Raw genomic sequence first — 14,930 nt, 5'->3', positions numbered from 1 at the left:
ATGTAGGTATTATTGGGACCCCAAACGGCCAGGCCAGACCTCCTTGTGGGACGGGCAGCCGTTCTCTACTAAAATGGTGCATTCTATCTGCAGGGGAAAATTTGAGCTCTTCAAAGCCCAGAGTGGAAATGTTGGCTCAAGAAAGTTTGTAGAAAATCCAGTTCCAGTTTTTTAAGCAGTTAAGCACCTGTAGAATTCAGCATAATGTGGTAGCATCCGTGAAGTCCCTTCAGGGTTTGTGCCAGACAAATTCACCCGTCATCCTGCCCACCAAGTGAGTCATTTGTGGCTCAGTAGGTGGTGCAAACTGAAAAGAGGGGTAAATAAATAAATAAATAAATAATTTTATTTCTATACCGCCCTTCTCCCGAAGGACTCAGGGCGGTGTACAGCCAATTTAAAAACACAACACACAACAATAATTAAAAATTAAAATAATTACATAGATTTGGCCGATTTAAAACCCCAAACATTTAAAATACCCCAATTAAAATTATTAAGTTGATAGCCCTGCCTGGCGGAACAACAGGGTCTTCAGTGCACAACGAAACACTCGGAGGTCGGAGATCTTGCGTATTTCCGGGGGCAGTTCATTCCACAGGGCTGGGGCTCCCACAGAAAAGGCCCTCCCCCTGGGTGTCGCCAGCCGACATAACTTGGTAGTCCTCAATTTACAACCTTCTGTTTAGTGACCGTTTGAAGTTACAACGGCACTGAAAAAAGCAACACCCTTATGACCAGTGTGGCACCCCCCATGGTCACATGATCAAAATTCAGACCCTCGGCAACTGATTCGTATTTATGACGGTCGCAGTGTTTTGGGGTCACGCCTCTTCGGCCGAAAAAATGCTTTTAAGAGTTAAAAAAAAAGCCTCTGATTATCTCGCGGCTCAGCTGGGATCATCAGAGGCTTTTAAAAGCATTTTTTCTACAACCTCTTCGGCCGAAAAAATGCTTTTAAAAGTAAAAAAAAAGCCTCTGATGATCTCGCGGCTCAGCTGGGATCATCAGAGGCTTTTAAAAGCATTTTTTCTACAACCTCTTCGGCCGAAGAAAAAATGCTTTTAAAAGTAAAAAAAAAAGCCTCTGATGATCTCGCGGCTCAGCTGGGATCATCAGAGGCTTTTAAAAGCATTTTTTCTACAACCTCTTCGGCCGAAGAAAAAATGCTTTTAAAAGTAAAAAAAAAAGCCTCTGATGATCAGGCAAGTCAGCTGGGATCGTCAGAGGCTTTTTTTAAAAAAAAGAAAGTTTAGCAATCATGTTACTAAGCTAACAAGGGCAGGGTTTCACTTAACAACCATGGCAAGAAAGGTCATAAAATGGGTCAAGGCTCACGTAACAGCTGTCTCGCTTAGCAGCACAAAATTTGGGCTCGATTGCGGTCGTAAGTCGAGGACTACCTGCACGGTGGTTAGCTGAATGCAGTCGTACAATTCCAGCTGTTTTGGCAAGGGCGGGGGCAATCAATGGACAGTCCTGGATCTCCTCTTTGCCATTCCTGGCTGCCCCCCAAACCCGCTTTCAGGGTGTCTTGGACTCTTCTTCTTTTTTTTCGGGGGGGGGGTGTCATTGGTCTCCTTCTTTCTTACAGCCCCGTTTCTTCCAGCCTCTGCACCCCAAGATTGTTTCGCCTTCCGAATCTTTCTTTTCAGTTTGCCTCGTCTTGGGGTGCTCTTTCGCTCTCTCTCTCCGCCCTTCCCACTCCTTCTCTATCTGGACTTAGTCTCTCTTTCTTTCCCTCCCCCCTCCCTCCGTTTCCTCTCTTCCCCTCCACGCCAGGCCACGGATGAGCCCGTCGCCCCGCCGGAGAACGTGGATGCCATGCTGCGGCCCTTCAACTTGGTCATCCCCTTCGCCGTGCAGAAGGGAGAGATTACAGGTAGCCCATCCGTCCGTCCGTCCGTCCGTCTGTGGATTGGGGTGTAAGGGGGGGAGGGAACCACGGTGTGGAAGCACAAGCTGGAGTTTTGGGGTGGGTGGGGGTTTGAGCTAGATCATCTTGGAATCCCTACTGAGTTTCTGCATTACAGGTAGTCCTTTTTTTCTTTTTTTTTTAATTTGATTTATATGCCGCCCTTCTCCGGAGACTCAGGGGGGCTTACAATGCTTTTAAGCAATAGCCTTCATCCTTTTGTATATTTATACAAAGTCAGCTTATTGCCCCCACAAACTGGGTCCTCATTTCACCTTGAGTTGCAACCGTTCGTTTAGTGACTCCTTTACCTATTTTTAGAATACATTTTCCCGAAAATAAGACATCCCCTGATAATAAGCCCAATTGGGCGTTTTGAGCGCGTGCACTAAAATAAGACACCCCCCCCAAAAAATAAGCCCTCCCCGAAAATATTTAAATCCATGTGCAGCCGGTCCCTGCCATTTCCTCTGGTTAGGGTTAGGGAGGTAGAGCTGGAAATCAGGTAAGACCGCAAGAGGAGCCCCATCTTGCTCCACGCACCCCAAAATAATAAGACCTCCCCGAAAATAAGGCCAAGCGGTTTTTTGGGGGTTCAAAAAAATATAAGACAGGGTCTTATTTTCGCGGAAACATGGTAGAATAGAATAGAATTAGAATTAGAATTAGAATTAGAATTAGAATTAGAATTAGAATAGAATAGAATAGAATAGAATAGAATAGAATAGAATAGTAGATAGAATAGAGTAGAGTAGAGTAGAGTACAGTAGATAGAATAGAATAGAATAGTAGAGTAGATATAGTAGATAGAATACAGTAGAGTAGATACAATAGAGTAGAGTAGAATAGAATAGAATAGATATTGGAATGTAGAATAGAAAAATAATAGAATAGAATAGAATAGAATAGAATAGAATAGAATAGAAGATATAGTAGATAGAATAGAGTAGAGTAGAGTAGAGTAGATAGAATAGAATAGAATAGTAGAATAGATATAGTAGATAGAATACAGTAGAGTAGATACAGTTGAGTAGAATAGAATAGAATAGAATAGATATTGGAATGTAGAATAGAAAAATAATAGAATAGAATAGAATAGAATAGAATAGAATAGAATAGAATAGAATAGAATAGAATAGAATAGAATAGAATAGAATAGAATAGAATAGAATTCTTTATTGGCCAAGTCTGATTGGACACGCAAGGAATTTGTCTTTGGTGCATAAGTTCTCAGTGTACATAAAAGCTAAAAGTGATCAATCACGATCATCGTCATCATAAAAATACATTCATCGTGAATCATAAGATACAACACTTTAGTGATAGTCATAGGATACTAAGTAAGCAATCAAAATCATATTAGGAAACTAAATAAAACAATATAAATCGTAAAGATACAAGCAACGAGGTTAGAATCCTCAGTAGAAAGGAGATTGGTAATAGGAAGGATGAGAAGAGTAAAAGTAATACAGTTTTAGTAAATCGTTTGACTGTCGTGGGAATTAGTTGTTTAGTAGAGTGATGGCATGCAGGGAAAAACTTTACTGGGCGCTTTGAAAGCACCAAGATTTTTTTGTGCTTTGTCACTTCCTGCCAAGGTTTCCATGGAATCGGGATGCCATGATTTTTAATTAACTTTAACATTGATTTTTTAATTCATCCTTGTTGATCTAAATAAGTTTATATACTGTATACTGAATCTCCATAGACATTTATATATATAAATATATATATAAATATATATTATTATTTATAATAATATATATTATAATATATAATAATATATATTATATTATAATAAATGTATATTATTTATATATATATATAAATAACAGTACATATATATATGTACTGTTTTTAAAGGTTTCCCTATTTTACTTGCGCACCGTACAAAGCCCCTCTATAAGGGGATGGGCTGTTTGCATATTTGGGTGGCTGGATTAAAATGAAATAAATGATTCAAGAAAATCCAGTTTGAGAGATTAAATTAATAATCCCAAGAGGAAAATGAGAGATGGGCTAGAGAAGAAACGGATCCGAGCTGGGGGAGCCAAAAGAGAACAAGGAGGTTGGAAGCCTCGATCTGTGGTTGTTTGCTAGGGTAGCTCAATAGAACCTCCACACCCAGAGGCAGTCTACCTTTGCGTTCTTGGGGGTGGAGTTTGTAGATTTTTTTCCCCCCTGCTCCTCCCACAATTGCATTCTGGGACTGCACAGTGTGCCATTGTTGAAAACCTGTATTCCGTTGTTCCATTCTTTCCCATCATGCATTTGGAATAGAGCATCTCGAGTAAATTATTTTTTTAAAAAAAAATCTCTGGAGTGGGGGGCAATCTTGTGGCCGCAGGGTCTTTCTGAGCTGACTCCTTTTGGGGAGGGTCTCGGAGGGGGAGAAAAGGTGGGGTAGCCAGAAGCAGACAGCAAGGTAAATCTTGCCAGCCCCACCCACCTCTAGCCCCGCCCAGATTTAGCTCCTCCCCACCACCTGCAGCTTCCAATTGCTGTACATCAGCTCTGCTTCGATTCTAGATAGGTTGGACCAGCGGTGAAATCCAATTTTTTTTACTACCGGTTCTGTGGGCGTGGCTTGGTAGGCGTGGCAGTGGAAGGATACTGCAAAATCCCCATTTCCTCCCCACTCTGCGGCCAGCCAGAGGTGGCATTTGCCAGTTCTCCGAACTACTCAAAATTTCCGCTACCAGTTCTCTAGAACCTGTCAGAACCTGCTGGATTTCACCTCTGGGTTGGAGTCAGCCCAGAAGTCGGCAATGTTAACGAACTACAACTCCCAGGATCCCTCACTGTTGTCCAGACTGGGATGCTGGGAGTTGTAGTTTGGGGAGGTTTCCCCACACCTGGCTAGTCCCATTCTCAGGAGAGAAGTGGGAAATGTTACTGAACTATAACTCACAGCATCCCTCACTTTGGCCAAGCTAGGCTGCTGGGAGTTGTAGTTTGGGGAGGTTTCCCATGCCTGGCTAGTCCTATTCTCAGTCCAGAAATGGGAAATGTTATGGAACTACAACTCCCAGGATCCCTCACTGTTGGCCAAGCTAGGCTGCTGGGAGTTGTAGTTTGGGGAGGTTCCCCATGCCTTGCTAGTCCTATTCTCAATCCAGAAGTGGGAAATGTTATGGAACATAACATGTTATTCCCAGGATCCCTCAGTGTTGGACAGACTGGGATGCTGGGAGTTGTAGTTTGGGGACCTTTTCCCACACCTGGCTAATCGCATTCTCAGTCCAGAAGTGAGAAATGTTATGGAACTACAACTCCCAGGATCCCTCACTGTTGGCCTGACTGGGATGCTGGGAGTTGTAGTTTGGGGAGGTCTCCCACGCCTGGCTAGTCCCATTCTTAGGGGTGGAAGTCACCATGGCTTGGGGGGCGGTCTCATCCGCCTGTTTTCTTCCTGCTCTGCAGGGGAGGTCAGGATGCCTTCAGGCAAGACGGCACGTCCACACATCACGGACAATAAGAATGGGACGGTGACCGTGAAATATGCCCCCACAGAAAAGGGGCTGCATGAGATGGACATCAAATACGACGGCAACCACATTCCAGGTGAGAAAGAGAGAGTGAATGGGGTCAGATGGGTTCCTGGGGAGAGTAAATGGCTGGCTGGGGAATTCTGGGAGTTGAAGTCCACCCACCTTAAAGCAAACTGCCTGGGGAATTCTGGGAGTTGAAGTCCTCCCGTCTTAAAGTGACCAACATTGAGAAACTCCAGCCAGAAGAACGAAAACACACTACGTCTGGATGCACACGTTATGCTAAACCCACTTTATTAAACTACAGTTTGTTAAACAAAATAGAACCAGATCCTCTTGAAGAGGAAATATGGATGGCCGTCTGCCGGAGCTGCCCCACCAGATCCTACTCTGATCAGGGGGCTAGACAAGATGACCTCTAAGCTCCCTTCTAACTTTAGGACTTTCAGAAAGATGAGCTTCCCCAGAGTTCCTCCTTGCTCCCTGTCTGAAGATGGCAAGCTGTCCAGGATTATGGGATTATGGCCCCTGAGTCCATTGCTTTTTTTCCCCCCCAACCAGGGAGTCCCCTCCAATTTTACGTGGACGCTATCAACGCCCGCCACGTTAGCGCCTACGGACCTGGGTTGAGCCACGGCATGGTCAACAAACCCGCAACCTTCACCATCGTCACCAAGGACGCCGGCGAAGGTGAGTCCCCCTGTACCCCATGTGAAAAACGTGGTCAGAGAGTCGTGAAGTGTGCCCAAGAGGAAAGGCAATGAATTAAACTTTGAAAGATGCCACAGAGTTAGGACATAATCCACGGGTTCAGAATCACACCAGTGTCAGGTGCGAACAGCCACCAGACTCACAGGTGTAGAGTTCAAACTGGGTAGAGGCAGTCCCTGACTTACAACAGTTCGTTTAGTGACCGTTTGACGTTACAACGGCACTGAAAAAAGTGACTTGGGATCGTTTTTCACACTTATGACCATTGAGGCATACTCCATGATCACCTGATCACAATTCCGGTAACTGAATGGACAGCTTGGTTACTGGTTCATATTTATGACGGTTGCAGTGTCCCGGAGGGGGGTGGGCAGGATATGTGATCATCAACTTGAGGTGGGAGTGAAAAGAGGAATCAGCCTAGCATCCCTACGTAGTCACAAGTGAATTAAGTGCCACCTCCCTTGAATTCCATGGAGCCTTATCTATCCTAGCGGGTACTGACTATCCGTTGATGTTCTGCCTCAGCTACGGACCCCAAAGAACGCAGCACACACAAACTCTATACAAAGTTTATTTTACTCAAATAACTTAATCTTTTGATAAAGATTAAGTTATTTGAGTAAAATAAACTTTGTATAGAGTTTGTTATACAAAGGCTGTTAATAAACTGTCTTAACAGCCTACCAGAATTCTAAGATAAGGTAATCACAGTCTTACTAAAGTTGGCAGAAAGCCCAGAAACTATTTTGCAGAGAATCCAGACACGAAGGAGAGTGAACTAAAGTTGTTCCCTACAGCTTGCTGCAATTAGCGTTCCTCCTTAAATAGACTAAGGGAGTGGCCAATTAGCCCCAAGCCTTACTCTCGAGACCTCTTCCTGAGGAGCCACTCCTGCCTTTTGGCAGCTCTGCGCGCCCGTGCATCGAGAAGAGGCTCCTCCTCTTCGTCCTCTTCACTTATGGGAGCTTCTGAAGGCCCTGGCTGAATCCCTGCCTCTGGCACCACATCTTCTCCAGCCTCCTCACTGTCCGACTCGAGCGCCAGCTGCACAGACTCCTGGAGCAGCACCACACCAGCCTCCTCGCTGTCGGAATCCGCTAAAATCTGCACAGGCCACTGACGGGCCACAACAGTTGAGAATAACAGAATACAGATAGTCCTCGACTTAACAATAGTTCATTTAGTGACCATTCGAGGTTACCATGGCACTGAAAAAAAGCGACATGACCGTTTTTTTCACACTTACAACCACTGCAGCATCCTCAGGGTCACATGATCCAAAATTCAGACATTTGGCAATTGACTCATACTTATGACAGTTGCCGTGTCCCCGGGATCACCTGACCCCCTTTGGCGACTTTCTAGGACCAGCCAAGTCAGTGGGGACGCCAGATTCACTTAACAACCGTGTTATTAACTTAATGCCTGCAGAGATTCGCTAAGGGACTATGGTAAGAACGGTCATAAAATAGGGCCAAAGTCACTTAACAACGGTCTCCCTTAGCAATGGGAATTTTGTGGTCGAGGATTACCTGTACTTTGTTGTTCTCTGCCTATAATACAGGAATCTTCCCAGACTGGCAAATTCACCTGGGAAAGGTCAGATAAAGTTGAAAGGCATTCAGTGGAATCAGATCTTGCCCTCTTGTGCTCACATAATGATTCCAGGCTAATTCCCTACTTGACCCCACCTCCAACACCAGAAACGCAGCTAAGGAGCAACGTTGCTATCACCACAAAACTAATCTTCCCTCTTGAAGCTAACTAGGCTCTCCTCTCCCCCCCAACCCCCACCCACAGGAGGCCTGTCCCTGGCTGTGGAGGGCCCGTCCAAGGCCGAAATCACCTGCAAGGACAATAAAGACGGCACCTGTACCGTTTCCTACTTGCCCACAGCTCCCGGCGACTACAACATTATTGTCCGCTTCGACGACAAGCACATTCCTGGCAGCCCCTTCACTGCGAAGATCACAGGTAGGCCTTCTTTCCTCCCTTCCCCCCCAACCTCAACTGCTTTTTATATTTAATTTTTTATTTTTATTTCATTATTTTATCATTTCATTTCTTTATTCCATTTCATTTCTTTATTTCATTTCTTTATTTTATTATTCTTTCTTTCTTTCTTTCTTTCTTTCTTTCTTTCTTTCTTTCTTTCTTTCTTTCTTTCTTTCTTTCTTTCTTTCTTTCTTTTATTGAATTTATATACCACCTACTCCCGAAGGACTCAGGGCGGTGAACAGCCATAGAATAAAACATATTATTATTTTATTATTTTATTATATATTTTATTATTATTTTATTATTTTATTATTTTATTTTATTTTATTTTTATTTTATTTTATTAATTTTATTTTGTTTTATTTTATTTTTTATTTTATTTTTTATTTTATTCTTTTTATTTTACTTTACTTTCATAAAACATAGGAAGAACGGTTGCAGGATTTGGGTATTGCTAGTCCAATGAAGAGAAGGACTAGGGGTGACAGGAGGGCAGCCTTCCAGTGTTTGAGGGGCTGCCACAAAGAGGAGGGGGGTTAACCTGTTCTCCAAAGCAGGGGTCTCCAACCTTGGCAACTTTTAGCCTGGAGGACTTTAAGTCCCAGAATTCCCCAGCTTGCTGACTGGGGAATTCTAGGAGTTGAAGTCCTCCAGGCTAAAAGTTGCCAAGGTTGGAGACCCCTGCACCAAAGCATCAGAAGGCTGGATAAAAAACAACGGAGGGAAACTCATCAAGGAGAGAACCGACCCAGAAAGAAGGAGAAATTTCCTGGCAATGAGAATAATTAACCAGTGGAACTCCTTGCCTCCAGAAGTTGTGGGTACTCCAACACTGGAAGTTTTCAAGAAGAGATTGGACAGCCATTTGTCTGGAACGGTGTAGGCCATATCTGTGGGCACATGGGCATTGCCCTAGCTCAGCTCCAGCGCGCGCATGCTGATTTTCGGGCCATCCGGACCCATCGGAAGTTGGGAAATGGGCCATTTCCAGCCTCTGGAGGGCCTTTAGGGGTGGGGGGAGGCCGTTTTCGTTCTCCCCAGGCTCCAAGAAAACCTTTGAAGCCTGAGGGCGAAAAATGGGCCTTGCAGGCCCACTGGAAGTTGGGAAACAGGCCGTTTCCGGCCTCCGGAGGGCCTTGGGGTGGTGGGGGAGGCTATTTTCGTCCTCCCCAGGCTCCAAGAAAGCCTCTGGAGCCTGGGGAGGGCGAAGAACGGGCCTACCAAGCCCACCAGTAACATTTTTGTTGTTGCATGACAAAAACGAGGGGAGCAGGAGGGGAATCATGCACACATTCGTGGGGGGCTGAGGCAGGGAGGGGCATTAAATTATGGGTGTGGGCACGCACGTGCGCAATCCCTCCGGTCTCCGCCCGCTTTTGGCACGCGACGGCAAAAAGGTTATCCATCACTGGTGTAGGGTCTCCTGCTCGAGCAGGGGGTTGGGTTAGAAGACCTCCGAGGTCCCTTCCAACTCTGTCATTGTGACATCTTTCAAATGCTTTAGAGAAGTCTTGAACCCTAACCGTGACGGCTTCTCTTATCACCATTCTTCTGACCCAGGGGACGATTCCATGCGCACCTCCCAGCTGAACTTGGGCACTTCCACCGACGTGTCGCTGAAGATCACCGAGAGTGACTTGAGCCTCTTGACCGCCAGCATCCGGGCCCCCTCTGGGAACGAAGAGCCCTGTTTGCTCAAGCGCCTGCCCAACCGCCATATCGGTGAGCCCTCTTTTGCCGCTTCCGCTTAGCCTCGTTCGGAACGGACGCGCAACTGTGCAACGAGGAATAGCCGCTGAAGTTGTAGAGGACAGAGGGTTTACATTACAAGCTGTGAAAATCGGGAGGAAAGCCAGAAGAGCAGCAGAGAGACAGAAAAAGAAACCACCACTGGCTCTTTGCTGCTCCTAGTGGACATTTGGAGTTCTGCAGTCAGATCTGGTATACCTAAAAAGAGAGTAGTCACAGAGGAGAATGATTGTAGCTCAGGATCAAAGCATCGGGGTCCTTGGTGCTCTCTGAACTTGGTAGTTTTCTTGCAGACGTTTCATTATCAAACTAGGGAATGTCATCAATGCTAGTGGGAGTGGGGTTTGCAGAGTGGAGGGGGAAGGAGAAAGAGGAGGAAAAGGAGAGGAGGAGGAAGTGGAGAATGGTGAAGTCCTCTCTGAGCTTGGTTTTTTTCTCGCAGACATTTCATACTAGAAGGAAGTGGGGTTTGTGGAGAGGAGGAGGAAGAGGAAGAGGAAGAGGAGGAGATGGAGAAGGAGAAGGAGAAGGAGAAGGAGAAGGAGAAGGAGAAGAATAGAATAGAATAGAATAGAATAGAATAGAATAGAATAGAATAGAATAGAATAGAATAGAATAGAGAATGTAGAGTGGAGTGGAATCGAATGGAGTGAAATAATAGAATAGAATAGAATAGAATAGAATAGAATAGAATAGAATAGAATAGAATAGAATAGAATAGAATAGAATAGAATAGAATAGAATTTTATTGGCCAAGTGTGATTGGACACACAAGGAATTTATCTTGGTGCATACGTTCTCAGTGTACATAAAAGTTCGTCGAGAATCATAAGGTACAACACTTAATGATAGCCATAGGGTAAAATAAGCAATCAGGAAATAATATCAATATAAATCTTAAGGATCCAGGCAACAAAATTACAGCCATACAGTCATAAGTGGGAGGAGATGGGTGGTGGGAACGATGAGAAGATTAATAGTAGTGCAGTTTGTAAATAGTTTGACAGTGTTGAGGGAATTATTTGTTCAGCAGAGCGATGGCGTTGGGGAAAAAACTGTCCTTGTGTCTAGTTGTTCGGGTGTGCAGGGCTCTATAGCATCGTTTTGAGGGTAGGAGTTGAAACAATTTATGTTCAGGATGCGAGGGGTATGTAGATATTTTCCTAGCCCTCTTTTTGACTCATGCAGTAGACAGGTCCTCAATGGAAGGGAGATTGGAAGGAGGATTGGAAGAAGGATTGTGGGGTCCTTGTGCTCTCTGAACTTGATTCTTTTCTTGCAGTGAAATGACGCAACTAGGTAACATCATCAATGCTAGAAGGAAGTGGGGTTTGTGGAGAGGGGCAGGAGGAAGAGGAGGAGGAGGTCTTGATAATTCTTCGATTAGGCTGTTGTTTACCTTCAGATTGTTTGTCTGAGTTGGAAGTTCCTCGATTGGGGTATTGCCAACTGCTTGATTGTTGGTCTAGTAGTGTTAACCTTGGGGTTAACCTCTGCTCACCTGGGCCTTGATTGCGGGTATGTTTTTGTTCCCTTTTTAGCCGTTAGATCGTCTTTTGGGAATGGTGGGTAGATGTTCTAGAGATGTTCCATTCCATTCCAAAATGAGATAAATTCTCCTCTTTACTTAGGACAATTAATCCTTGCCTCTTCCCCCTCCATCACTTTCTCCCTCCGTTCTTCCATCGTGGGGATTCGTGTGCCTCATTTCCCAGAATTCTCTGGGAGTCCCCTTCCCTTCCTCCCTGGCAGTCCGTGCATTTTGAGGAAAGAGCTCCTGGCTTTGGTGAAACCTTGGGGCTGCCAGCTGCCCCCCAGACCCCATTCGCCCTTGTCCTGCCCCCCTTCATTTCCCACTCTGTCTCTCCCCCCCCCCAGGGATCTCCTTCACCCCCAAGGAGGTTGGGGAGCACGTGGTGAGCGTCAAGAAAAGCGGCAAGCATGTCACCAACAGCCCCTTTAAGATCATGGTGGGACAGTCAGAAATTGGCAACGCCAGCAAGGTTAAAGTCTCCGGTAAAGGGCTGGTAGAAGGACGCACCTTCGAGATGTCCGAATTCATCGTCGACACCCGGACTGCAGGTGAGAAAAAAGAGGTTGTGAGGCTTCAAAACACCTTTCACCAACGTACACAACTTGGTGGCAATGACAGGGCCTTCAGAGCTAGGAAAAATGGACCTAATATAGGCAGTCCTCCACTTATGACCACTGTTGAGGAATTAGCAGAGCAACTCTAGAGTAGCAAGGATGTGCACATAAAAGCGACTGAGAACAGTTGCAAATAATCACAGTCAACACACAGATACACTGAATTGTGTTTATTTTTAGGAAAATAGTAATAAGGCACAGTCCAATAAACAGTCCAGGTCATACACAGATAAAGCAATAGATAGTAAAACAATAGTCCAGGGATAATCCAATAACAAAGTCTTCTTACCAGTCGTTGTAGTCATACACAATAAACAGTTGCAAACAGTAGCAAAATTGCAGTAAATAGCAGTAACGATCAGCAACTTTCAGCAAAGAGCAGTAGAGAGCAACAAAGAGTAATATTAATCAGCAGAGAGAAACAAACCATGTTTCTAGCTCCCTCTTAAGGACTTTGGCTACAGAGCTAACCAATCAGGACACAGTATGATGCAATACAGCAATACAGTCTTAAAGCTATATTGAGGTTTTCTATATTGCCAACCCAACAAGTTAGGTAACGATCATTTCCTAACAACCACCGTGGATCATTTATGTCGCTAAGCGAGACAGTTGTGAACTGAATTTTGCCCCAGCTCACGACCTTTCTCACCACGGGTGTTCAGCGAATCGCTGCCGTTGTTGAGTTAGGAAGATGGTTGTTAAGCGAGTCTGGCTTCCCCCCGTGGACTTTGCTGGTCAGAAGGTCGCAAAAGGGGATTGTGTGACACCCCCCTCCCCCCGGAGACACGGCAACCGTCATAAAGATGAGTCAGTGTGCCAAGTGTCTCCAATTTGGATCACCTGACCACGGGGACGCTGCAATAGTCATAAGTATGGAAAACAGTCAGGTCCATTTTTTTCCAGTGCCGTTGTAACTTCGAAATGGTCACTAAGTGAGCTGTTGTAAATCGAGGACAACCTGTATTCTGTTATTCTCAACCAACAGCCGGCACCTGCTAGGAGTTAGATAAGGCTCCATGGAATCCAAGGGAGATGGCACTTAGTTTGCTTGTGGCTATGTAGGGATGCTAGACTGATTCCTCTTTTCACTCCCACCCCAAATTCAGCCACTCCTTCTCAACAAGCTGATATGCAAAGCTTGCCAGGAGAATAAACTGATTTATTGGTTCCAGGCTACGGAGGTCTCGGCCTCTCCATCGAAGGTCCCAGCAAAGTGGACATCAATTGTGAAGACATGGAAGATGGCACCTGTAAAGTCACCTACTCGCCTACCGAGCCCGGAAATTACATCATCAATATTAAGTTTGCCGATAAACACGTGCCAGGTATGTCTGTCGGTCTTTCTGTCCCTGTCTCCCTCGTCCAACTTGTGGCCGAATTTCAAGTTTCTAGCTCTCAGGTTGAAAACTGGGGGCGGGGGATGGGGGGGATTAGGTCAGTGTTTCTCAACCCGAGTAAGTTTAAAGAGGTAGTAGTCATCAGCTACCAGGAACATATTATCATATGTAGTGGACATGTCCGGAAGCTAAAAACTGTTGGATTAAATTTAAGACTTGGTTGGAGGAAATGATACATCAACATATCGAATTTAAACCAGAGCTATTCCTACTGGGTATCCTACCTGAAAAAATTAGCAAGGAAAATGTTTATTTTGATAATACATGTAATAACAGCTGCAAGGATTGTTTATGCACAAAACTGGAATGTGGAGAAAATACTTTTGGAAGGAGAAGTAATAAAAAAAAAATCTGTGCAGAAATGAATAGATTAACTTTGATGATTAAAGATAGAGAAGACTCAGAATGTTTTAAAATAAGGAATGATTTTTATTATGGGTTGGAGAAGAGATATAAATGATGAATTATATAAGTATGTAAAAATATGCGATGAGTAGAATATTACGTTCGTGATGAATTGATATTGTGGACTGGATAAGGATCAAGATAGAAGTAATGACAACGATACAGAAAAAGAAAGAACTTTGGAAGAGAACACCGAGATGTCACAGGGAAGAGAAAACTGATGTATTAAATGTTTTGTTTGTCTAAAAAATAAAAAAGTTTTTTTTAAAAGAAAAGTTTAAAGAGGTGTGGACTTCAACTCCCAGAATTCCCCAGGCTGCAGCAATCCTGGGTCCTTCAGCTGGGATGGGGATGTTCCAGGCTGTTGAGATAACCACTAGTCTTGCTGGCCCTTTCAGGAAGCCCCTTCACTGTGAAGGTGACCGGAGAGGGACGGATGAAGGAGAGCATTACTCGCCGGAGGCAGGCGCCCTCCATCGCCACCGTGGGCAGCACCTGTGACCTGAACCTCAAGATCCCAGGTAAAGGTTCTCCAGAGGTTGGCATTAAGTCAGGAGAGCCTGGCTGCATTGGGGGGTTCCCCCACCCTGGAGGGAATCCTTTCAAGGCTTCTGGGTGGTCCAAGGTTGCCCGCTCCAAAGCTATGTGCAGCCCCCACCTCTTCGTCCCACTTTCTAACTGGCTTCCTCCTCCTTCCTCTTCCTCCTCTTCCTTTCTTCTTCCTCTTCCTTCCTTCTTTCTCGTTCCTGCTCCACTTCCTCCTCTTTTCTCCTTCTCCTCTTCCTCCTTCTCCTTCCTCCTTCTCTCCTCCCTCCTCTTCCTCCTCTTTTCTTCTTCTCCTCTTCCTCCTTCTCCTTCCTCCTCCTCTCCTTCCTCCCCCTCTTCCTCCTTCCTGCTCCACTTCCTCTCCCTTCCTCTTACTCCTCTTTCCTTCTTCCTTCTCCTCCTCTTCCTTTCTCCTTCTCCTTCCTCCTCCTCTTCCTCCTCCATCTCCTTCCTCCTTTATCTCCTTCCTCTCCCTCCTCCTCCTTCTTGTTATCCTCCCCCTCCTTCTTCTTCCTCCTCCTCCCCCTTCCTCCTCTATCTCCTTCCTCCTTTATCTCCTTCCTC

General features: G+C 45.1%; 1 protein-coding gene across 8 annotated transcripts in view; it reads left to right on the top strand.

Moving 5' to 3' along the window:
* The window catches only part of FLNC (filamin C), a 94,156-nt gene that overhangs the window by 67,929 nt on the left and 11,297 nt on the right, over positions 1–14,930 (top strand). For all 8 annotated transcript variants that reach the window (XM_060689316.2, XM_060689318.2, XM_060689313.2 and 5 more), the window contains 8 exons: positions 1,783–1,882; positions 5,339–5,479; positions 5,968–6,096; positions 7,921–8,094; positions 9,679–9,840; positions 11,746–11,949; positions 13,191–13,343; positions 14,219–14,341. In XM_060689316.2, the coding sequence (XP_060545299.2) occupies positions 1,783–1,882; positions 5,339–5,479; positions 5,968–6,096; positions 7,921–8,094; positions 9,679–9,840; positions 11,746–11,949; positions 13,191–13,343; positions 14,219–14,341 (1,186 nt within the window). The remainder of the gene's footprint in view (positions 1–1,782; positions 1,883–5,338; positions 5,480–5,967; positions 6,097–7,920; positions 8,095–9,678; positions 9,841–11,745; positions 11,950–13,190; positions 13,344–14,218; positions 14,342–14,930) is intronic.

The sequence above is a fragment of the Pantherophis guttatus genome, chromosome 7, assembly GCF_059756535.1.
Source record: "Pantherophis guttatus breed Tessera chromosome 7, ASM5975653v1, whole genome shotgun sequence".
Taxonomy (NCBI): Eukaryota; Metazoa; Chordata; class Lepidosauria; order Squamata; family Colubridae; genus Pantherophis; species Pantherophis guttatus.
The sequence above is the reverse complement of the archived record's forward strand: the minus strand, read 5'-3'. Positions and strand labels throughout refer to the sequence as shown.